Consider the following 24,068-nt stretch of genomic DNA (forward strand, 5'->3'; position numbering starts at 1 on the left):
AAGGGGGGCAAGTCCATGGTCCCACTATCCTCTTCAAGGGCACATGAAAATCTTCTCAACTCCTTTCATTAGCCTTCATATATCAAAGCTTCCACCACTTCCAACAGCACCACAGCCTAGGGAATTAAGCATTCAAGCACAGGTATCTTTGAGGGACAGTTTAGATCCCTAGCAAACAAGAAATAAAAATCTAAAAGAGGTAACTACATAATTTAAATAAGACTGTGGGGTGGAAATCTGGCGGACTAGTTTAATAAGCACTCGAATAGCAAAATTACAGCAGCGCCTGAAAAGATTTAGAACAAGCCCAAGCCAGGCTTCAAGGGTTGGTTTTTGTTTTTTGTTTTTTGTTTTTTCCAAACTGTGATTTTTCTGCGCCACCTTGTGGCCTTGACACGATTACTACACGTGTCAGGTAAATCATTTTCCCTGGTCAAGCACGCCTCTAAGCCGCATTGCGCAAATTGGCTTCGACAGAAAAAAAAAAAATGCTGAGAAAATGGAGTCAGTCTTTGTTTGCAGGGATGAAAAGCGGCATTGCTCTTCTTCCCGTTTCCTGCTTCATCATCTTTATTCTTTAATCTCATATCTCTTGTTCCACCCACTCCATCCTCCTCGCGCCGTTTCCAGGCTGGATCTCCCTCATGTGACCCCACAACTCGGTGGCACTCAGTGCCCTGAGGATTCCAACCTCGGTCGCCCTCGCGATCCTCCCTCGGGGTTCCCTCCTCGCCTGCCCCGGGGCCCCCTCCCTCTCAGTCTTACAACTAGGCTCCGCCCTCTCACGCCGGCAGCCAATGAAGATCGGGCCACGCCCCTCGTGCCGCCCGCCGCGTCCCTTAGGGTTTGAGGGCCCGGGAAGTGGGTCTGAACCCCTAACCCTGCGGCGTGCAGTGGTGGGCACCCTCCTGGTAGTCGGTGGCCATGGACTCTCAGGGGCTGAAGGTGAGCGGGCGGCGCGGGGCGTGGGCAGGGCGAATGGACACTGCGAGGTACAGGGTGGCACCGGCAGCTGATGGTGAGGGCCTGCGGCCTTGGCCGAGAAGCCGCGACCCCCGGGATGATCCCGAGGCCGGGGCGCAGCCTTTGCCTTGCCGTTAACGGCCAGCCCCCAGCCTCTTGCTTGTGTTGGCTTTGGACTTCTCCCTGGGAAGCCTGCTTAGTCTCGGAAGGTATGATTTTTTTTTAGGGACTTAGCCATTTAATGTCCTCTACCCTGCACTCACCTGTAAAGGAGCAGGACAAGATATGCAAACGGTTAACAAAAGGCTTTTAAAAGGAGGAGTATTTAGTTAATGAAAATGGTCTTCTGATTGATGCACTCATCAAATATTTCAGAAACGGTGAATAACAGGGACAAGGTTTGGAAGTGCAAGAATTTTCCTTTTCAGATGATTTTTTTTTCCCTCTCTTCTATCCTCTCTGAGACTTGTTCCATATTTGTGAAGCGCTTTTTCTTGGATGACTCCTGGAAGTTGGAGTTAGCTGAACAGCCTCCTGGACATCAGATGTACTCATTCAGAATCCAAAACTCCGTAGTGCGTTTAACAAGCATGGGTTGACTGCCTTCTGTGTGTTTTGCACTATTTTCGAAGTACTTACGATACTGCAGTAAAGGTGCCTGGTCTTGCAACTTTCACTTGATTTATGAGGGTTGACCCACAGGGTGTTAAACACATGAATGTCATGTAAACTGCTGGTTGTAGAGAGGAAAATGGGCTCTAGCAGTTAGGGAAGACTGGAAAGTTCGGCTTTTCTTTCTTTCTTTCTTTCTTTCTTTCTTTCTTTCTTTCTTTTTTAATTTCTGCGTTACCTTTTCAAGTTTTTCCTCCAACTCTTTTTCATTTTTTTATCCCTCAGGTTTTCCAAATGAGTTCTGCAATAAAACCACATTAGTGACAAAACCGTTATTAAACTTCTCATCACTTAGCACAAGAGCAAGTCATGTCCTTAAAATGAGACTGTTGACCCTGCCTTCTTCCCTTTCCAGCTTTATCAGTCCAATATTCTATGTAGAACAAGGTTCTCAAACAAGAAGTGGCAAACACCCTCTACAAAATGCCTGATGGTCCCTGTTTTAGTATCTGTCCGTCTGCAGTGTAGTTGGGAAGCAGCTGTGGATGTACTGAAATGCGTGAGCATCCTCACATGCCAGTAAATCTTCATGTGCTCGAAAATTTGTTGATAAAAGGTTTTTCCCTCTTCTTCAACTATTTTTAGCTCACTGCCCATACAGAAACAAGTGAGAAGGAAGCCAGACACACATTGGACTTACACTACCCTTGGACCTATCACTCTGGTTTCCTACCCTATTGTAGAATAAGGGCTGGCCTTTAGCCCCGCCCATCACCACACCCATCCCGGGAACCACACTCTTATCTCCATATTACTCTTCTTCTGCTTTATATACTCCTGGGCCTTTCTCAAAAATAATCAAAGAGAAATGTGGTGTTATATGTGGAGGAGACGGAGTAATGGGTTTATAATTGAAGAATCAGCTCTAGCATCCTCTGCAGGAGCGGGTTCCATGGTCACCCACAGTAACCAAGCTGAGTACAGTATTCTGTATTCCCAAAAGCGAAATATTACCACCACCCCGCCCCTTCATTCATTACAGCATTGTGTCCCAGATTACAATTCACCTGAAAGTTCAAGATTTTTCCATGACAGTAACCACTCTTACTAACATTTCTTAGCATCTTATTTTTAGATTCATAGTATAGTATAGTATAGTACAGTATAGATTTTACTCTCTTCTCAGTATCTTACCCAATACCTAGTACTAGAAAGTAGACAGTCCGAAAATGTTTGCTAGACCACTGAGCATGGGGATGCAAGACTATTCCTAGCACTCTGCAAAAGAGGCAGGAGGAGAGTAAGTTTGAGCCAGCCTGTGCTACATTATGAGATCCTACCTCAGAAATCAAAAGGAAGTTTGTTGGACTTGAACCACAAGAGTACCAGCAGGTATGGAGAGTAGCATGAAATCCAGAGAAAGGGATGCACTGGAAGACTAGGTTGATTGGCAGGGCTGGGTAAATGAGAAGAGAGGGTCATGGTTGGTTTGATGGTTTAGGCAGCATGTGGCAAAGTATGGACTCGGAGCTGAGGAGAGAGGTGTTGGCCAGGCAGCAGAGTTTGGCATAGCTTACTCCTAGGTTTTCAGACGAGGACCTTCAGGGCATTATCAAGTACTCCTTACATCCACCTCTATGTTAGCTTTACTAACTGTAGCTTCTATATGAGCAGAGGTGTCAGGCAGATGAAGACTGGAGGTGTCTTTGCACCTGTAAATCCACGTCCTCTCTGTGATGCCACACCATTGGCTTCCAGGGCTGTAGTCTGTGAATGACTTTCTGTGCAGCACAGAAGTCAAGGAGGATAGTATTGTGGCAGAAAGAAAGGAAGGAAGGAAGGAAGGAAGGAAGGAAGGAAGGAAGGAAGGAAGGAAGGAAGAAGGAAAGAAGGTTAGTTCATTTTGACCCTAGAGCATGAGGAAGATGGGGGAAAAAAAACCCTGCACTTTGCTGAGATATGGTGCAGTTGTCTGGGATGTGGAATATGAATCACTCTCCAGAAATGAGGTGGAGAAGGAGTGTGAAGCAGATCCACAAGATGGGAGCAGAGCAGAAGTTCTAGAGAACATTGAATGACTGAGATCTAGAAAGGGGAGTTGTAGCCCTGCAGAATCCAGACTGTAAAAGAGCTGTCTGCTCACACCTATGTCCTTCTGTTTCTTACTCATGTGGTCCTGATGCAGTCAGACAGTGGCACAGGATTCCTCACCTTTGTTTATGAAGTAAGGGAACTGGGCAGTTACAATGCTGGAGAAAGTGTGTGCATTTTCAAGAAAAGTAGACCCAAGTTGTCACAGCTTGTGTCCTGGCTATGACAACTTGACACAACCAGGGTCATCTGAAAATAAGAAACGTCAGTTGAAAAACTGCCTCCATTAGATTGCCTGTAGTTAAGTATCCAAGGAGTTTTCTTGTTTGATGCGGGAGGGCCCTTCTCACTGTAGGCAGTGCAGTCCTGGGCTGGTGGTTCTCTGTGACCTAAGAAAGCAGGTTGAGCAAGCCAGTAAACCACGCTCCTCTGTGGCACTCTGACTTCTCTGCACTACAAACTGTAAGATGAAATGAGCCCTATCCTTCCGAAGTTGTTACATTGTAATTTATTAGGGCAAGAAATCAAGGGATCATTCTGGATATAGGAACTGAAACAGTCTTAGTGACTTGTCTATTGCTGGGAAGAGACACCATGACCACTTGTAGAAGTATTTGTTGGAAGCTTGCTTACATTTTCAGAGGGTTAGAGTTCATGACAGTAGCTGAGAGCTTACATCCTAATCCACAAGCAGTAGGAAATGAGGAAGGGACAGAGAGACAGAGATAGGGAGAAGGAGAGAGAATCAGAGAGAGAGAGACAAAGACAAAGACAAGGCACCTCCAGAGACATACCTCCTCTAACAAGGCCAAACCTTCTAATTCTTCCATAACAGTTTCACTGACTAGAGATCTAGCATTCAAATATATGAGCCTAAGATGGTTATTCTCATTCAACCTACCACAGAGGAGGAGCACTGCTTACTGCTTACTGATTTGCTTTTCATGTCTAACGTGTATGTACACACACACACACACACACACACACACACACACACACACACACACACACACTTGTATATTTTTTATGGCTACCATGGCTGCCCAGAGTGGGCTGGAGCCTACCACATCAATCATTAGTAAAGAAAATGCCCCCACAGGCTTGCCCTCTGGCTAATCCGATGTAAGGATGTTGTCAACTGAGGTTCCCTCTTCCCAGATGACTCTCTAGTCTGTGTCAAGTTGACAAAACCAAACCAAATTTAAAAAAAAATAGCAAACACCAAGGACAACTAACCAGCCCTTGCCTCTTCGTTTTCTTGGTTCACAATTCTTTTTGTTTGTTTGTCTGTTTGTTTTCTAAAATCTTCTAGAACTTGTAGCCAAATGAGGTAAAATGTAAATATAGTATGACTCCATTATTGTTGAAAAAAAACTAATTAAAGGGAGGGAAGGAAATTACACTGAAAAAGAAAAGCATTGACTTGCGAGTAATTCCACGGTCCTTCAGTCTCATTCTTACTGTTGAGTGTCCATTGTTGATGGCATTTTCAAGAGCAGAGAAGAAAATGTATTAAGTTCTGGATTATCCAAGATTGATGTCTACTTCTGAATATTAGATGCCTATTAACTGTTAGCTGTCATTTCCTTGTAGACACTGATTAATTACTATTGTCAAGAGAGATATTATCACCATGTGCTCCTTGTTGCCAGTGAAGGGATGAAGAAGTATAGCAGTGACCCAGTCTTCCGATTCTACCATGCCTACGGCACTCTAATGGAAGGTATGTGCTCACCACCAGATGTCTTCCATAGTCTCTGAATCCTAGCTTTCAACTAAGAATATTTTTTTTTTCAAACCCCAATCTTGATTTCCAGGTAAAGCTCAAGAAGCCCTTCGGGAGTTTGAGGCCATTAAAAATAAACAAGATGTGTCACTGTGTTCTTTGATGGCACTGATGTATATCCACAAAATGAGCCCCAATCCAGGTACAGTATTTAAGTATAGTGTTGGGATAGATTTTCCATGTTCTGCTCATTTTGACTTAATGATTTTTAGTTTTCTATCCATGATGCTATTCATGTAATGTTTGATCTTCCTGGCCAGAGGGTAAATTCATCCGTTTCATGGTGCTTTCCTAGTCCTCTGACAGATATTTCAATGGTGCATACGAATGATCTGCATTAACAAAGTTGACTGTGTGTGTGTATGTTAACAACTGCTTCATAGAACAAAAGGACAGCTAAAGCAGAGTGACATAGAAAGATGTTTGTGTGCAAATATGTCACAATATGCAGTTTCTCTCCTTAGAAATCGTAGTAAGCTTCTAGAAGGCCTTGGCAGTTCCCAAGGGACGTAGCTCCTGAAGAAATGTTGAGTAAATTTTCACTGTGTAGGAGTTGAGACCTTTGGCTGTGTTATGGAAGCAGCATTATGAGTTTCACTGTATAGCACTTGGGACATATGGCCTTATTATGGAAGAAACATGATTCTTGGTAGTAGTTGGGAACATATGGATATATTATGGAAGGAACTTCATTCTGTGTAGTAGTTGGGATTCATGGCTGTCTTGTGGACAGAATGTTATTCTAAGTAGTAGTTGGGACATGTATGTGGCTGTATTGTGGAAAGAATGGTCTTTAAAGTTGAGTTGCATTGTACTAGCAAGTAATGTAAGGTATGGCTGAGACAGAAGAGAATCCAAGCTTTAAGTAAGTTAAAAATACATTGTGTGTGTGTGTGCTCAGTAACAATTAATTGCACTGTAAATGTTTTAAATAATTATACAAGCTGCATGTCATAGAATGAGTTCTTAAATATTAGAAGCATTTTTATCTTTAAAAAAATCACATGTGTCTTTCATAGCAAACACACATACACAGATTAAAAATAAATAAATAAAACACTGACAAGTAAACGGTTATGTACCTTCTGTTAGGACTGTGCTAAATATGTTTCAAAGATAAAAAAAAAGCTGTCGTGAGTGAACCACACATATGGGCTTCAAAATTGGATTGCAGCGTTGGGTAGTTTGAGAGCTAGTCTTGGCATTACTCCTGGCATTTGTATCATTTTAGAATATTACAGTTTTTTTATATACATTTCACTAACAAAAATAATATAATTGTTTGGGGTTCCCAAATGATTAATGTTAAGTTGAAATACAACTAAGCAGCAAAGTCAGTCTCCCATCTCACTGCAGGAGTGCTGAGGTTAGACATGCATGCCGCCACATCCCCCCTTTGACGTGGGTCTGCAGATCAGATTCCTGATACCAGGCTTATACTGGAAGCACTTTTACACACTGAGCCACCTTAGCCAGCCCAACTTTTAATTTACTCTTTAAATTCTAATATGATACCTGACCCAGTTATTAAACGATTTATATAAGGAACAAGTTGAATGTATGGATCTGCTTTTCAGCTCTGTTTAATGATATGTATTTTTTGTTTATTTCTGGTGGAAACTTAATCAGCCTATTTAAAAGTATTAGTTTTTAAAACCAGCAAGCTCATTAATTTTGTATTTCTAATTTGGACTTAAATTGGTTAAATAAGACATTATTAAGGTTTATTTTGCTCATTCCTAAATGAAGCAGCAATAATATCAGTATTTAGCATGTATTTAGTATTTAGTATTTGGCATGTACAGCATGTGTTTTGTTTCTAATAATGCTGCCCTTGAGAAAATAACTAACATACCTGGTTTGTCATCTGATCTCTAATAAACACTATCTGGGATTTAATTTTAGTCTAGACTTAATATTATTTTCCTCTCTCAGATAGAGAAGCTATCCTGGAATTAGATACCAAAATGAAGGAGCAACGGAAGGAAGCCGGACGCAAAGCCTTGTACCACGCAGGCCTGTTTTTATGGCACATTGGTCGCCATGATAAGGCGAGAGAATATATTGACAGAATGTCAAAAATGCCACATGATAGCAACGAGGTGACCAGTTTTCTTATTTTAAAACTAATGTTCAAGAAAGCTTGTAGTAATAACATCCTCTGTTTAACTTACAAATATCTTTACTATATATGAAGTACCATAACTAGGGTGGTAAGGCTAAGGTTTCTTGTTGCTGCACTAGTAGCTGTGGACTAGATACATGTCCCGCTTTGTTCTTTCCTTTCTGTTCCCTCCTCCCTCCTCCCTCCCTTCCCTCTTGTTGCACCGCATCTCTCCCATTCGTACTGGAAACATAAGAAGAGCACGGGCCTTATTTTCTTGGTGAATCAGCATGGAGCACACACCTGTGTTACTTTCTGAGACGAACTTGAAGGGCTGTGAGGAGATGTGATTCAAGTGCTCAGGGAGACATTTGTTACTTGCCTAATCTGTTCAAGTCATTACTTTGAGAAAGGCTACATCTGTAAGGTTAAGTGATGGAGGGAAAATGTTTACAAAGGAAATAGCATTTCATCTAAACCCAACAACAAGACCTACAAACCATTCAGTTTCACCAGGAAACCTGGAAAGGAGGTGTAGTTACCCCCAGGTTGGAAATGATAGGGAGAGTTGAAGAGACATGCTTTCAGTTTGCCTTGAGAGCCTACCTTTGAAGAGACATGAAGTAAATGATTGTAAACTTTAAGCGAAAAGGTAAAAGAAAACCATGGAGAGATAGAAGAGTATGGTTACCAGGTAAGAATATCTGTAGATGATTTAACAGACATTGAGAAATCCTTAAAGGCTTTAAATAATACAAGTTACGTTATTTACAACACAGATCAAGAGGGTTATTTTAATAGTTTATAGGCTGAACCAATTCAGACAGAAACTAAAGTTTGGGGAAAATAGTAGTATATTCTAGCAGACGATATCGAGAGACTAGAGGAGTACAAATCAAAACTGTTGCCCACCAGGATTGTCAGCTGATCCACATAGAGGAAAAAGGCATGCGCTCAAGGAGAGTCTCAGGGTCCTGACATCAAGGAGAAAGTATTGAGCTAAGACACTGGGTAGAGAGGGAGGTGACATGTTCTTCTTGACATGTGCTGTGTTTCAAGTGGTGGCAAAGCAGAATAGCAGGTGAGCTTCAGGAAAAGAAAGGAAGGCTTTATAGTCTAAAGTTTAGAAGGTTTACAGGCTAGAACTATACGTTGTCAATTACTTCACAGAAATACCCTTTGAAACCCATTCAGATTGTAAAGTGGTCTGCTTAGTTGCAGGGGAGCTGGTTAAGAGTCTGGCCCATATATTCAGGTGAATATTCAGGGAGGCAAGAATAACCTTTATTAAATGCCTATGAGTTACTCTTAAAGATCATTTCTAGAACATATCCCATTTCTTTTTTTCTCTTTTTTTCTTTTTATTTATCCATCTCTCAGGCCATGTTCCATTTCTTATGTGACATTAAAAACAAAATGTCTTCTTTGAAATCCTACAAACCTTCCAATCAATTGAAAACATCCATGATTTCAGTTTTTCATTTCCCAGGAATTTATCTAATTCACTAGACTATTGCAGAGCTTGTGAAGATCACTGTGCATTTATCTTGGTCTTTATCCAGCGTGAAGTAAAGTGCCATCTCTGGTCCTACCCCAGCTCACTGGGGCTGTATCCAAAGAGAGGCAACACATACTCACAGAGTGAGCCACGAAGTAGCTATGATAAGGCTGCAGTTATCATGATGGTGTACTATCCGAGGCTTAGAGAAGGACAGCCATAGCATAATCACTGACAAACTTGCTGCTATTCATGTTGACCCCAGTAGGATCTTTCTTTACCAGGGACCCATTTTGAAAGCCTGGCTTGATATTACAAGAGGGAAGGAACCTTATGCTAAAAAAGCCCTACGGTATTTTGAGGAGGGATTACAAGATGGAAACGATATTTTCGCTCTGCTGGGTAAGGTGAGTCGGAGTCCAAGTGAAGAAATTGTTTTACAACTCGAAGAATACCTGAAATGTAATAAAACTAAGTAGATCACCAAAGACAGTATTTGTGGTCCTATTGTCAGCCGTCAGAGGGACTTGCATCCGTGTAGGACACAGCTAGAGAAGTGACTTCTCTACCAAAGGGCCTGATTATGTCGGTGGCGATGGGTCCTTGAGTTTGTTCCTGCAGTGTTTGCTTGCATCTGTTATGTGTGAGGGATCGCCGGAGAAGAAGCAGGACATGTAAAAGGCTAACACCTCATGTCATGGAGATTCTCCTCTCTTAAAGAGATGAGTGGTGAGGAAGTGGGTAAGTTAATTACATAGTGTATAACTAGACCATAGGTCATAAGGCCAGTAAAAAGTAAAGCTGGGATGGGAGACAGGAGTAGGGGCAGGAATTTGCAGGTGGAGCTGAGATAGTCTGTACATCTGGCTTTTGAACCAGAGACTTATAGATAGATAATGAGGGTATAGCCCTGAAAGCATGGCTTGAAACAATAACGATAAGAGGTGACAGATTCAGATAACTCAAGGCATGTTAAGGGCATAGCCAGCAATCCATGTCAGAGGACAGAAGGAGAGTGTGGAGCTGAGGTCAGAGGTGGATCTAAGAGACAGGCATGTGTCTATGGCTCTGGCCTTGCATGTGAGAGATAGCTGGTGCAAAGCTTGAACAGGTAAGTTGTATCGTCTGACTTGCATTTTGAGAATAAACAATTGGAAATTTTAAGAACTCTCTGTTGAATTGTGTTATTGTGTTATTTGTGTTATTTATCCTTGCATCTGTCTCCACTACTGTCTTCTGAACACGTTTCAGAATTGATCAGTGGGCTGCGTCAAAGCGGCTCAGAGATTAAAAGAGCCTGCCACAGACCCAGACAACTGGAGTTAATCTCCACAATGCACACAATGGGAAGAATGAACTCAGAAGACTCCTGAGAGCCATTCTTTCACCTCCATCTGTGTGCCTGTGTACTCACCTCCATCTGTGTGCCTGTGTACTCACCTGCATCTGGGTGCCTGTGTACTCACCTGCATCTGGGTGCCTGTGTACTCACCTGCATCTGGGTGCCTGTGTACTCACCTGCATCTGTGTTCCTGTGTACTCACCTGCATCTGGGTGTCTGAGTACTCACCTGCAGGCACAGACACAAAATGAATGAATGAAGGAGCAATAAAGGATTGGGACTCCTGAGATGGATTAGTGTGTAAAAATGCTCACTGTGAAAACATAAGGATGTGATGTCTGTCCCTTAAATACACACATACACACACACACACACACACACACACACACACACACACACAGTTTGATGCAATGGCTGAGAGCTATCATCCCAACATTCTCTGGTACGATGAGGAAAGAGGACAGGAAAAATTGCTGAGAAGCTTGTAGGCTAACTATCCTGGTATGCACAATGGGGAGAGACAGTAAGACAAGCCATGCCTCAACTAGAGAGAGAATTGGCTCTTCAAATTTGTCCTCTGACTTCCACATGTGCTGTGGACCTTGCATACCTGTACTCAAATACGTACTCAAATACCACCGTAAGTGAAACTTAAAAAAAAAAAAAAAGAAAAGTGTTTCATTGCCATTCTGGGATCTGGACAGATGACTCAGCATTTAAAACCTCTTGCAGAAGCTCTTGGTTCTGTTCCCAGCACCTACGCCAGGAGACTCACCACTGCCGGAGACTTCAACTCCAAGGCATCCACTGCCGTTTTCTGGCTTCCATGGGCAACACTGCTCATGTGTAGATACTCCCACGAAGACACACGCATACACATAGTTATAAACAAATCTTCAAACTACTGTTTTGTTTGTTTTGTTCTGTGTTTTTTTAATCTATATTATAAGCTGTGGACTTCATACAAACTCAGGACTAAGCAAGTGCTCTACAACTGAGCTATATTCCTAGTGCTTTTCAATTTTTTTAAAATTGAGAATTAATTTAATCTGGGCATGGTAGTAGACTTGTAATCTGAGAAATTGGAAGGTAGTAATGGGCAGATCAAGGTTAGTATGTGGTATGTCATGAGACTAATGTATTTTAAAAGAGTTTCTTATTTATGATAAAGAAGAAAAACAGGTGAGGACGGGCATTTGTTTCTTGTTAGCATCAACATGTGTCTCAGTTTCCAAGGATGATGAGTTTGTTCAGACATCAGTCAACCTGCAGACTAGCATTCAGAGTGACTGGATTCCAGATCTTCCTCATTGCTATGCTATAGGAGTCGGGGATTGTCAAGTTTTTCATAATTGTCTTCCTGCAATCTGTTCTTTAAAGGAAAGAAAATTTGTAACCTTCCAGATTTAGGCTGTTTTAGGTGTTAATATGAAAGACTTTGAACTTTTACCATAATGCTAATTATTGGTTTAAATGATTTATCTGAGTTACTGTGGTATTATCTATTTTATCTTGCTGTGACAAAGACACCAGAGACATTATAGACATAGTGACTTGAACCTATCATCCCAGTACTTGGGAGGTCAGAGGACTGCCATAAATTCTAGGCTATATAGAAAGCTGTTTTAGAAGCCATACCCTAACCCCAACCCCATGAAAGACAACTAAAACAAAGAAGTCTGATAGCTGATGGTTTATAAGAAACAGAATTCTATTCTCACACTTCTAATGGCCGAGGTGTACAAAATAGAGACACTAGCAAGTGTGTCGTCTTGTCAGTGGCTTATCTCTTTGAAAATGGCTCCTTGAACAGTCTTTCCTAATGGAGAAGGTCTGTTCCCCTCAGGGTGGACCAAAAGAGTAGGCACTATCACCACGAGCCCTTTTACAGTGGCACTACATTTTCATGACTGGACTGCCAGGCCTCACCTCCCAGCAACTGTTGGTTTGGCAATTAGGTTTCAAGGTCAGTTTTAGAGGAGACAAAAAATTGGAGCTCTGGCAAATCCATTGTCTTACTTTGCATGACAATAATTATGTCGTACTTACTTTTTGATTAATTAATAAGTACATAATTATGTGATTACTTTTCAATTAACTCAGCAGAAGAGGGGCCACATTAATATTCCTACTCAGAATTAAATGCAGGCTGGTTTAGTGTGGCCTAAGACTCCGTTGGGTGTTCCTATGGGAGGGCCTAAGGAAGAGAGTACAGATGTTGACACTGCAGCTCTCTGTGGCAGGGCTTCATTGTTTTCAGTACTGCTATGTAGGTGGATTCCAAGAGAGAATGTGCACTAAAATTTAGCCTAATCTTTCTTTTATTATTGTCAGTTATCTGGAAATTTATTTTATTTTGACATATGGATTTATTGGTGACTATATTTTTCTATAACTATATGAAAAAAGAATATTAAGACATAATGTTAATTGTTAATGGAAATATACTGAGGCAAAGATAATCTAGAAGAAAAAATTAAAAGGTGGTAGATGGTTTGCTCTACTGAGTCATCTTGCAGACCCCACCATGGATTTTCAATATACTGATTACACTTACAGCTTATTTTCTCCTGGAAGAAACAGCAAGGCACAGGCACTGTAAACATATTTCCAGAAAACATAGTAACATTTGAGTAAGAGAATGACTATTACTACCTGTCAGCTGCGATGGATATTCTTTATGTCAGTGAATAGAAGTTGCACAATTCATGCGGTCCTTCTTAGGACCACCTAATCTGCTAAATAAGTGATCTCTTGGGTAATGTCTCCTTTATGGACATTGTGGATTAATTTTTATTTTCCTTTCTACACCAAAAGCTGAGCAATAACCACCATGGGTGTGCATCTTTGTGATGTCTTTCTTTCAGTTACTTCCTTAAGAGAATTCCTAGAACTGAAGTGAGCTCATGGCAGTTGGTAGAACTTATTTTTAACTTTAAAGTAGCATTTCCAAATACAGTGTAACATTTATAAAATTGCTTTAATTCTGTATGCTACTTAAAAATCTCCTAGAGATACTTTATTCTTTAAAGGTATTTCTTCCATTCTAAATAGAAATGTATTTCTAAAAAAACAAACAAACAACTCTTTTTCTCTTTTACTTGTTTGATTTTTGTGATGGTGTAACTCTGTACCACATCTCAGGCTAGCCATGTAGAAAGACAAGAGACAAACTGACTAAATGATGGCCATCTTCCTGTCTCAGCTTCTTATTACTTCTGCACAGTATTTTAAGCTTTATCCTGTTAACAGGTTAATAAATACATTAAAAGTCTCTTTTAGAGTAAAATTGCTGATGTATGTATGCTAATTTTTCTGTGATATTTTAAGGTGTAATTTTGATTAAAAAAAAACACTTATTTTTTTATACAGAAAATGATTTGCTCCTTGTTGAAAAAATATCATAAAATGTTAATCAGCAGTATTTGATCATAGCCCAGGCTGATCTGGAATTTACTCTGTAGCCTAGGCTGACCTGAGAGGGCCTGGTGTCCAAGGCCATGGTTTTGACATCATTTTTCTCCTCCCATTAGGTACTGTGCCTGGAGATGCGACAGAACTATTCCGGAGCTCTGGAGACCGTGAGCCAAATAATCGTAAACTTTCCAAGCTTCCTTCCTGCTTTTGAGAAGAAAATGAAATTACAACTGGCTTTGCAGGACTGGGATCAGACAGTGGAGACAGCACAAAGGTTATGTGGAAAATGATATCACATCCTCTTTGGATCTAGTTATACATGAGAAAAAAAAAGCAGGTTTTGTTCAGTCCATTACAAAATTTACACAGCGTAAAATTTAATTTTTCAAGTAATAAGAGTAATTTTTATTCCAAGCAGCATAGAATTGAAAAAGTACTTAAAACTTTAATGCTTTTACAAACAGAAAATGGGGCTGGAGAGGTGACTTAGTGGTTAAAGTGTTTGCTGTCAAGCCTGATAATTATTAGTTTTCCCAGTTTGATGCTGAACAAACTTAAGATATAAACCTGTCAAATGTTTTATCCAACACTACCTATTTGGGGGAATCTATTTTAACTCAATCTGAGAAGTATCTTATCAGACAGCAGTTGGAGTGAAAGAAACAACTACACATCTCAAAGAATAAAACAGTCTGCAGTGGCATCTCATTTGTATAATCTAAACTGGCTGATCTCAGGCAGGATTTGATTTGCTGGGACTCTCCTTCAAGTTTCAGACCCCAGTAACCAGCAGTAACTACACAGAGGAAATATTCTTCTTGGAAATAGCAAAGACACAAAAGCTGAGACAGAAACACAGACTGCCTATGCAGTGTAGGCTGAGGTCTTTGTCTGTCCTGCCTGTTTGGATGAGGACCCTGACCAGGGAACAAGGTGCATATTTTACGTATCAAAATAGACCTGCCTCTAGGTTCTCCCAGCATCCCTCGGTCTCTACCCCCAACCCTGAACTTTCCAACCCAGAGGCTGGGCTGCCCTTTCCTCAAAGGATTTCCCTATTTTATCCAGACAGTTTTTATGCTCCTTTCCTCCTCCTCCTCCTCCTCCTCCTCCTCCTCCTCCTCCTCCTCTTCCTCCTCTTCTTCCTTCTCTTCTTCCTCCTCCTCCTCTTCCTCCTCTTCCTCTTCCTCCTTCTCTTCTTCCTCCTCCTTCTCTTCTTCCTCCTCTTCTTCCTCCTCTTCCTCTTCTTCTCTTCTTCCCTTTTCCTCTCTTCTTCCTCTCCCTCTCTTCCTCCTCTTCCTCTTCCTTCTCCTCCTTCCCTTCCCTCTTCTCCTTCTTCTCCCCTTCTCCCTTCCTCTCCCTCTTATTCTCCTTCCCTTCTCTCTCTGCACATGCTTTTTTCTCTCCTTATCTTCCTCCTCCCCACCTTCTCTCTTCCCATGGTGACTTCTCTGGCCTAGGTCCTAAAAGCTTATGAACCTGCAAGAAAGGCACTTCCCAGTAAACCTGCCTATATATAATCTAATCAGGCTTGAATTGGTTCATTTCACCAGTGGCAGATAAAGGAAAACTATTACTGCCATCATTCCTTTGGCCAAACCAAAAAAGAAAAATTAAATAAAAACAAAAGGACAACAACAACAACAAAACAGCCCAGTCTGTACTCACAGTGCAATATAGCACACTCCAACATCTTCAGAGAAGAATTGCACAATTGCATGGCGGAAGACACATTCAGAAGGGAGAGAGTGAATCTGAAATTCATTGTTGCATATACGCATGAGAGGATACCTTATACATAACCTCTTTTGAACAATTACTTTTGTTATGCCACTTAATAAAATTCCATAAGAATTCTTATAGCATAGACTGTATCTTGCTAGAATTATGCCTGTTTTTTCCTGGTGATTAAGAAATGTTTTCAAATTTTCCAATTTGTATTTTCACATAGGAATCTGTTTTCAATTTCTGAATAAATTAATACATATGTAAATATTTCACTCATTTTGGCATTCTTAGAATTTCTCGAATGAAAACATTGAGGTAAATTCAACTTAAGTTTTTGCTTATTTACTTATTTTCTTTTATGTATGTGAGTGCTTTGCCTGCCTGTATGTAAATGTGCCACATGCATGCTGTTCCTTTAATGACCAGGTGAAAGTGTCAGGGCCCCTGGCACTGCTGGAAACAGAACCCAGGTGCTCTATAGGAGCAGCAGAGGCTCTTAACCACTGAGCCATGTCTACAGCTCCTGAACTCAACTCTTAATACACTGTTGTGTATGGTTAACTAATACTTTAAGTAGCATTTCCACACCATTAAATGAGACAGGCACAACAAATACAACAGAGGACTGCCGGTTCTCAGTTCAGTCAGAGAAGATGCACTTAACTCTCAAGAGAATGGAGCTCCTAGGGAGTTTAGAGGTCTGGTAAGGTGGGGTGAAGGGACATCCTTGTGGAGACAGGGTAAGGTATGGGATGTGGAAGAGTCCAGAGGGTAGACCAGGAGGGGAATAAAATCTGGAGCCTATAAATAAATAAATGAATAAATTGCGGACAACTTTTTAACTAAAGTAATCGTTGTTGTGGTGTTCTGGATAAAACTTCTACTGGAGTAGTAGAAGAGTCAAGCCATAAAACTCTTAAACCCTCAAACAACAACAAAAAGGTTATTATTAACTGCCTTGTTTTCTTTCAGGCTGCTGCTTCAGGACAGTCACAATGTGGAGGCGCTGAGAATGCTGGCTTTATATTATTTGTGTAGAGAAGGGGACATAGAGAAGGTAAATTGTCTTGTGTGACATTAGTTGCCTATGTCAAGGTGAATTTCATCACACACCATTATAAATGCATGTGACCATATTCATTTGAAGCTTGAAGTTCTGTCTCAGAATGTTTATAGCTTTTAGGTGGTTGCCAGAAATACACCCATTACAAAGACTTTAGCTTCTTTTACCATCTAGTAAGGCAAAAGTATGTAGGGAAGTTTCTCTCAAATGTTTTTAGATTATTAATAACAGTATATATTTTATATAAGGTGCTAGTACGTAGCATTGTCTGTGATGAATATACATATGCAAAGTGAGATTAACAGTATTCTTGCAGCTTAGTTGAATTTGTGTGAGTTAATGAACATAGGACAAAATTCTTACAATAATGTACACCTGTTTCAATGCTACTGCACACACTCACTAGACACTGGCAAAGGAGTGCACAACCTAATCTGTAGACAAGAGAGCTGCATGTTGAACTTGGCTAATGTAACAGGACCTAGCAAATACTTTAGTAGACACTAGAAGAATCTTAGTGGATCAAATCTTCTATGAACTTGTTTATTACTTGGAGCTGGGACTACAGTTCAGTGGGAGAGAGGTTTGTCTAGTATGTGCAAGGCTGATTCTCATCTTCAAAAGAAACTAACCAGAAACAACAACAAGAGTTATTTATACTAATCACTTTCAAGATTTTTCCACTGTAGAAACCATTTCAAATATGAGCCAGGCTATCTATGAAGTCCAAAGACTCATGTAACATTTTTGTAAATTGATTGTCACTCAAACAGCCTTTGTGGCATGGCTTCATTATTAGAGAGAGTTCAGTATGTTCATTTGTTGAATAACTATGTCTATCTTTACCCATCCAGAGGCTTCTATTCAGTGATGTGTATTAATAAGAAATAATTACATGTAATTACTGGAGCTTTAAAGAAAAAAAAAGCAAAGCAGCTTTAGATTCCATTGGCAGATCTGGGAAAATAATCAGTGTGTAGATTCTGCACAATCATGAAGATTTGCGTTTGCATCTCCAGCACCTATAAAGTGTTAGGCATGATGGCAGATGTTTATATTCCTAGCACTGGGGAGGGAAACACAGGAAGATACCTAGAGCTCACCTACCAGTTCATCTTGCAGAATTAATAAACTCCAGATTTGGTGAGAGATCCTGTCTCAAAAGTAAGAGAACAATAAATATGTAATTTCTGGCTTCTATACATAGATGTGTACACACAAAAACCATATGCACACAGACATCTGCTCATGCATGTACCTCACCACAGTTCACATACACACATATTTATAAAAACAAAGGTCTCTTAAAATATGAGTAATGGGGGCCGGAGACAATGGCTCTGTGGTGATGTGTACTTGTTGCTCTTGAAGAAGACTGGATACACTTCCCAGCATCCCCATGACAGCTCACCACCATCTGTAACTCCAGTCTCAGGGAATCTGACATCTTCTGGCTTCCATGGGCATCAGGCACATATATGGTGTGTATACGTACATTCAGGCACTCACATATACACATAAGATGAAAATGAGTAAATCTTTAAAAATATATCAGTAATAGTATATCAGAGTATATATTCATGTGTTAAATTCTTTTTTTTTTCTGTTTATTTTGTTTTAGGCTGCTGCAAAGCTGGAAAATTTAGGAAATGCATTGGATGTCATGGAACCACAGAATGCTCAACTTTTTTATAAGATTACAATAGCCTTCAGCAGAACCGTAAGACTGCCTACTAGCCAGGCTCTATCATTAAGAGTTAGCAGTTGGGGCTGCAGAGGATCCTGAGTTCAATCCCCACCAACCACACGGTGGCTGACTATAGTGTGATCTGATGCCCTCTTCTGGCATGCAGGTGTACATGCAGATATAGCACTCATACATAAAACAAATAAATTAGTCTAAAAAAGAGAGCTGAGGAACATCTGGCTGGCAGTGAAATGGGTATGCTCTAAGTGTCTTATCCATTCCCACGAAAGGACACCCAGGAGAATCTAGCAGACGTTTTCCAGCCTTCAGGGATCATGAGGAAGGGGCTCTTGGAACTAGAGAGTGCCTTCCACACAGAGGAAGCCAGAATTAGTGGTGTTATGTGCTTCTATTATAAAACCTTTGAGAAAATCTGTTAAAATGGATAATGGAGTGTTTCAGTGAAGGAAAAGGGCAGTGTATGTTATATGTTTCTATTATGAATATTCTATACAGGCAAGATGACAAGGATAGAAGAAAAAATACAACAGAATAGCAAAAGCCAATAAAAAGAATTAGAGCTTTGAACAGTAAAATAAACTATCAGAAATATATGGGAAAAATAAACATAAGTAAAAGAATTATTAAGCTAACTTGAAAAAAACTATTAAGGATATTAATTGCTGACGTCTAACAATTATCTTATTTTAAAACATGTAAACTGTATGAATTTTAAGAAAGAAAAAATATAAAAATATAAATTAAGATATTTTCTTCTTTGTTATACTACCAGACACAAGTTCACTGTTTTTTAGAATGATTATAGAATTTTTGTTTATTGAAATATTTAGAAGAATGTGTTGCTCTTAAAAGTTGATAGGTTCAATAGTTACTTAACGGCATTGGCATCAACAAATTTTTAGGTATTTTTTCCAAAAAAAAATATAAGCCACATATTTTTAAAATACTTTCCTTATTGGTACAGGTTCTCTTTAAGGGGAAAATGGATTTTTATTTAATTATGTACACTTATTTAGAAAACTTAAAATAAAGATTTTTCTATCTAATTTGTAAAAAAAAATTATGTTTTTGTACAACAGAACTATGTGTCAAGATGGCAATGTCATTAAACAGTACTTATTAAAATCTACAGCTTGTGAAGGGTGGATCATATGCTCTTTGTTGATATAGCATTTCGATGATGGAAAGCCTTTCCTTCTTAAATAATCTTTCTTCCCCTTTCTTCCATCCTGTGCATTTCAAGCTGTATATGTAAAAGTAGAGAAAAATTGGTCTGATATTCTGAGACTGGACTTCTCATCTAAATCGGTTTTGTTTTCTTTTCAGTGTGGACGTAATCAACTCATTCTTCAAAAAGTCCAAAGTTTCCTAGAAAAAGCATTTAGCTTAACCCCTCAGCAAGCAGAAATTGCTACAGAGCTCGGCTACCAAATGATTCTCCAGGGCAAAATGAAGGAGGCCTGGAAGTGGTACAGGACCGCCATGACGCTGAATGAAAGCAACATCGCTGCGGTCACCGGTAGGCTGACAACTTCCTCCACAGGAACTCACTTCAAGGACCTGCCCACTGAAGCAGAGAATATAGATTTAATATTTTTATAATTAAACTCTTTCCACATAAAAGGAAAAGTCTGTATCTTTAAAACTAGCAATTTATTTCTCAAATACTATCTTGAAAGAATGGATTGCTTCTATCAAGTTATGGATTGTGCTGTAAAAGACTTTACATAGTTCCTGGCTACCTATTTTCTTCCCCACCCCTCCTCCTGCTGTGTTTTATTTCAGTTTTTTTCCAGTCCTTAACTTAGTTTTGTCAGTTGGAATAGGCCCTGATTGTTTCTGTTTGATTTCAGGACTTATTCGATGTCAGTTAATAGAAGGGCAGTTGCAAGATGCAGACCAGCAGTTGGAGTTCTTCAGTGAATTCCAGCAGTCAATGGGAAAATCTGCGGTATGGCATTTTATCAGATGGCAGACTGCAGCTGCTATGTACAAACCATGAAAGTGACTGTTCGTTCATCCTTCGCTCTACATGGTGCATGAGCACCGACTTTAATGTGCAATGCCATGTGTTAGTTTACCTCTCTGCAACTTTAAATGCTTTTCTCCATGATCCTAAATTTCCATTCAGCTTACACTTAGGTTTGAATGATTTTATATCAAACTTTTGAATACTTTATTATAAATAGTACTTTGATATACATTTGAAATGTTAACAGAACTATATGGCTTTATAGCCAAATGGAATAACTTAGGAACTCTACTTATGTTTCAGGAATTAATGTATTTGCATGCGGTTCTTGCTACCAAAAAAAACTATCGTCAGGATGAAGTTATAAATGTGTTGAATGATGTCGTGAACACTCACTTTTCACACTTGGAAGACCTCCCTCTCGGCATACAGTATTTTGAGAAACTCAACCCTGACTTCTTACTAGAAGTTGTTACTGAGTATCTGAATCTCTGTCCGATTCAGGTAGGGAATTCTGCCTCTTATTCCCAAGACTGCATCCATGTGTCCCATGGACGGTGCTAAGAAGTTCTCTTGAACATGTGCAAGTGTATCTGCATCTGTAATTAACATTCATAATTCTGTTCATTGAAACCATTTTAAAGCAGTCTTTATAGAAAGGATTACTACCAAATCATCATAGTATTCATTAGTAAAGAATTATTTTCAATGTTTTAAATCCTAAGACTCTGTTTAGAGATATTCAAGGTGGTTAATTCTCATGCTTGCTACATATTTGAATCTGATTGATAGCATCACCAAGTGTCCTCTCACCTTGGGCAAACTCAAAACCGGAGCTCTTTTGTAAAACTGATGAAACCATTTCCCACAGGAACTCAAACTCTCCTTTGTGTTAGAAGTGGACCGCTGACTCTTCCTCCTGCTCTTTGGAATGACACGGAGAGCATCTAGTTACTTAGTCCAAAGAAGAATCACTTCTCCCTCATAAAGTAGATGCTTGGATTTAGATTGGATGCTTCTGGTGTGAGAAGTTCCCTGTGTTCTGCTGCATGCTTGCATGGAAAGCCATTGCCATTTTTAAAAAGTATATGCCTGCTGAGCTATGAGTTAACAAATGACCTACTCATAGTACACTCAGACCTTTGAGTTAAAGATTATTTGTGGAATAATTTCCAGATTTATTTCTTGCCATTTTCTCTTGTTTATTTTGTACCCTTCAATTATATTCCTTTTAGCTCTTAATCTCTATTTTATATGGAACCTTATTGTCAGCTGCTCCCTGTTTGATCTAGCTTGGAGATACTGATGGTCTTTTGTGAGTATTAGCATTTTTGAGTAGTAACACTAGACTCCTGTGTGGCACTACCTGGGAATCCTTTGCAAAATGACCTGTATTCACTAGGCAGCATCCCTTTGGTACTGGCAGTAAGCACACATAACCTGACTTCCTTGTACTCAGCTCATGTTTCTACACAGGCTTTTCAGGTAGGGCTATTCAGTACTCATGGCTAAGACTAAAATTATTAGCAACCCCCCCCCGATTTACAGCATTAGATGCTATATTAACAATGAAAATAAGAGAAATGATCTTCCCCGAGGGAGCTCTGCATATTGTGTAATACCATGTCATTTCCCTAGCCGTTATAACCTTTAAAAACTATCATCTCTCAGAACCACACTTGGTCAATTCAGATTGATTGAGCTCAGTCTCCCAAGTCCATGCAAGTTGCTTGGTAGTTTGAATGCGTATTTCAATATTCACTCAGCATCTAGGCTTCTTTCTGCAGATGTTTTATAGCACATCTGGCACACTACATGGAGCTAGCAGAATATGCTTGGGGAACAAGTTATAACTTTTGCTCCAAGAGATATAGTCTAAAAGGATAAAGCAGGTACCATAACAAGACTGGAATGAATAGTGGTGTATGCTCTAAGGAAATAATGGAGCAGGGTAGAGGAAGTGAAAATGTACGTGAGAGCGTCAGAGTAGGCCTCACCAAGAGACAAAGAGTTGAAGGGACCTGTGGGGACAGCTGCTTGGAGGCTAAGGGAACAGGTGATGCACATGCTCACAGGAACGGAGGCTGAGTGGAGCAGCAAGGACAGGCAAGGTGTCCGGTCTAGGGTATTTCAGAGGATCTCTTGGTAGCTAGGTCTCTAATCTATCTGCACATCCTAGTTCCCCATAATGCAGTTTTTATCCTCATGTTGTAACTTGGTCAGCTTCATAATGCTGTTTTCATGGAAACATTCAAGAAAGGCAGCACTGGCCTCAGCTCTGTTCCTTGTTCATTGGCCTCTTTCACATATAGTTGGGTTTTGGTTTTTTTGTTTTTTGTTTTTTAAATTTTTCAATCTAACAAGCATAACCTCAAAAATTGTCTCTAAGCTTCTGTTTTAATCTTTGCTTATACAAGGATACATTGATAAAACAATGGCTGGCTTTATTTGGGTGATGCTACCTGCACCTCTCTCTCTTGGGTGTCTTTTCTTTCAACAGGTGTTTCTCTGGTAAATTTTGAACCGATAACTACTTTCATGTGTTATCGAAATATTAATTACACAACAATCCCGTAATTAACTGCACAGAACTCAACAAAAATTTGTAAATCTATTCATAGATAAACTAAGGAATAATTTAATATTTGTGCAATTATATAGCGAAAGTAGTATGAAAAAACCTAAGAGAAATTTAATAAAAAAAACACTAGGTTCTTTTATCATAATCAGTCACACTAAAATTAATGTGTGTTTAATCCTAGCTACATTGATTATAAACTTAAAAAATGATCTGATTTGCTTTGTTTAGCCTGCAGGTCCTGGACAACCTCTTTCCCCAGTCCTCAGACGTTGTTCTTCCGTCCTGGAGACGATTATAAGAAGTGTACCAGGTCTTCCACAAGCTGTCTTCCTAATGGCCAAAGTGAAGTATTTGTCAGGTGATATATGCCTTAGCACCTAATATAACATAGGAGTTTGATTGTGGTGTTGGTAATGACAGGTGTAAATAGGTTCTGTACTCCTCTCCGGGGAGAACAGTCACGTACAATATATATTTTAGATTTGTTTCCTACCCCATGTTCATATAAGCAGCCCTAATAAATTATTATTAATCTTTCATCATATTAAACAGTTTTCACTGGAAAACCTATTAACAAGTAAGAGAATCTAGCCAAACATTGAAAGTGTATTTGAGGGTGAACAGAAACATTACAGTGCAGGTTGTAGATGCTCTAGTGAACTAAAGGCGTATTGTAAAGACATTGAGCAGAGGCTTAGTAACTTAAGACCTCTTGCGATGCCAGCTGGTAAATAGCTAAACCACTACATATGGAGACCTTAGCCACTTACTGCTTCTACTTTGTTAAATTTTATTTTTCACAATATATTGTGGGTTGTGGGCTACACATTGGTATTAGCACTCCGTTTTGGGTCAGGCAGCACTGACACCCTTAGCTGTGCTGTGCTGTGCTGTGCTTAGCATTCTCATCCCCTTGACTTTCACAGTTCTAGGTATTAGACGTCACAATAATAACGACCCCAGAGGTACTGTTGATCTTGTTGATGGTTAGTTGCCAGACTTTAACAATATGTTTAGGAAGTTACTGTGCTAGCTCTGCAAGTAATTTGCACGTTAGTTCTCTACCTCTGAGGGGTGAAATGGTATTATGTGATTTCAGTTTCGTAGACTGAGCTCTTGTAATCCAGGAAACTGAATTTTACCATGTTTTTCTTCTATTGACAACAGGTAAAGATGCAGTATATTTAAACAGAAAATAACTTA

General features: G+C 39.8%; 1 protein-coding gene across 2 annotated transcripts in view; it reads left to right on the plus strand.

Moving 5' to 3' along the window:
* The first annotated feature begins 841 nt into the window (after positions 1 to 841).
* Positions 842 to 24,068, plus strand: part of Ttc21b (tetratricopeptide repeat domain 21B) — a 68,132-nt gene continuing 44,905 nt past the window's right edge. The window contains exons 1-12 of one of the 2 annotated variants that reach the window (XM_028769272.1): positions 842 to 945; positions 5,260 to 5,389; positions 5,484 to 5,594; positions 7,388 to 7,554; positions 9,339 to 9,461; positions 13,930 to 14,087; positions 16,514 to 16,598; positions 18,226 to 18,324; positions 19,639 to 19,831; positions 20,166 to 20,263; positions 20,588 to 20,788; positions 23,094 to 23,223. In XM_028769272.1, coding sequence (XP_028625105.1) covers positions 925 to 945; positions 5,260 to 5,389; positions 5,484 to 5,594; positions 7,388 to 7,554; positions 9,339 to 9,461; positions 13,930 to 14,087; positions 16,514 to 16,598; positions 18,226 to 18,324; positions 19,639 to 19,831; positions 20,166 to 20,263; positions 20,588 to 20,788; positions 23,094 to 23,223 — 1,516 coding nt within the window. In that variant the 5' untranslated portion in view covers positions 842 to 924. The remainder of the gene's footprint in view (positions 946 to 5,259; positions 5,390 to 5,483; positions 5,595 to 7,387; positions 7,555 to 9,338; positions 9,462 to 13,929; positions 14,088 to 16,513; positions 16,599 to 18,225; positions 18,325 to 19,638; positions 19,832 to 20,165; positions 20,264 to 20,587; positions 20,789 to 23,093; positions 23,224 to 24,068) is intronic. The other variant, XM_028769274.1, reaches the window with a different exon arrangement.

The sequence above is a fragment of the Grammomys surdaster genome, unplaced genomic scaffold (genome assembly GCF_004785775.1).
Source record: "Grammomys surdaster isolate TR1022 unplaced genomic scaffold, NIH_TR_1.0 191, whole genome shotgun sequence".
Taxonomy (NCBI): domain Eukaryota; kingdom Metazoa; phylum Chordata; class Mammalia; order Rodentia; family Muridae; genus Grammomys; species Grammomys surdaster.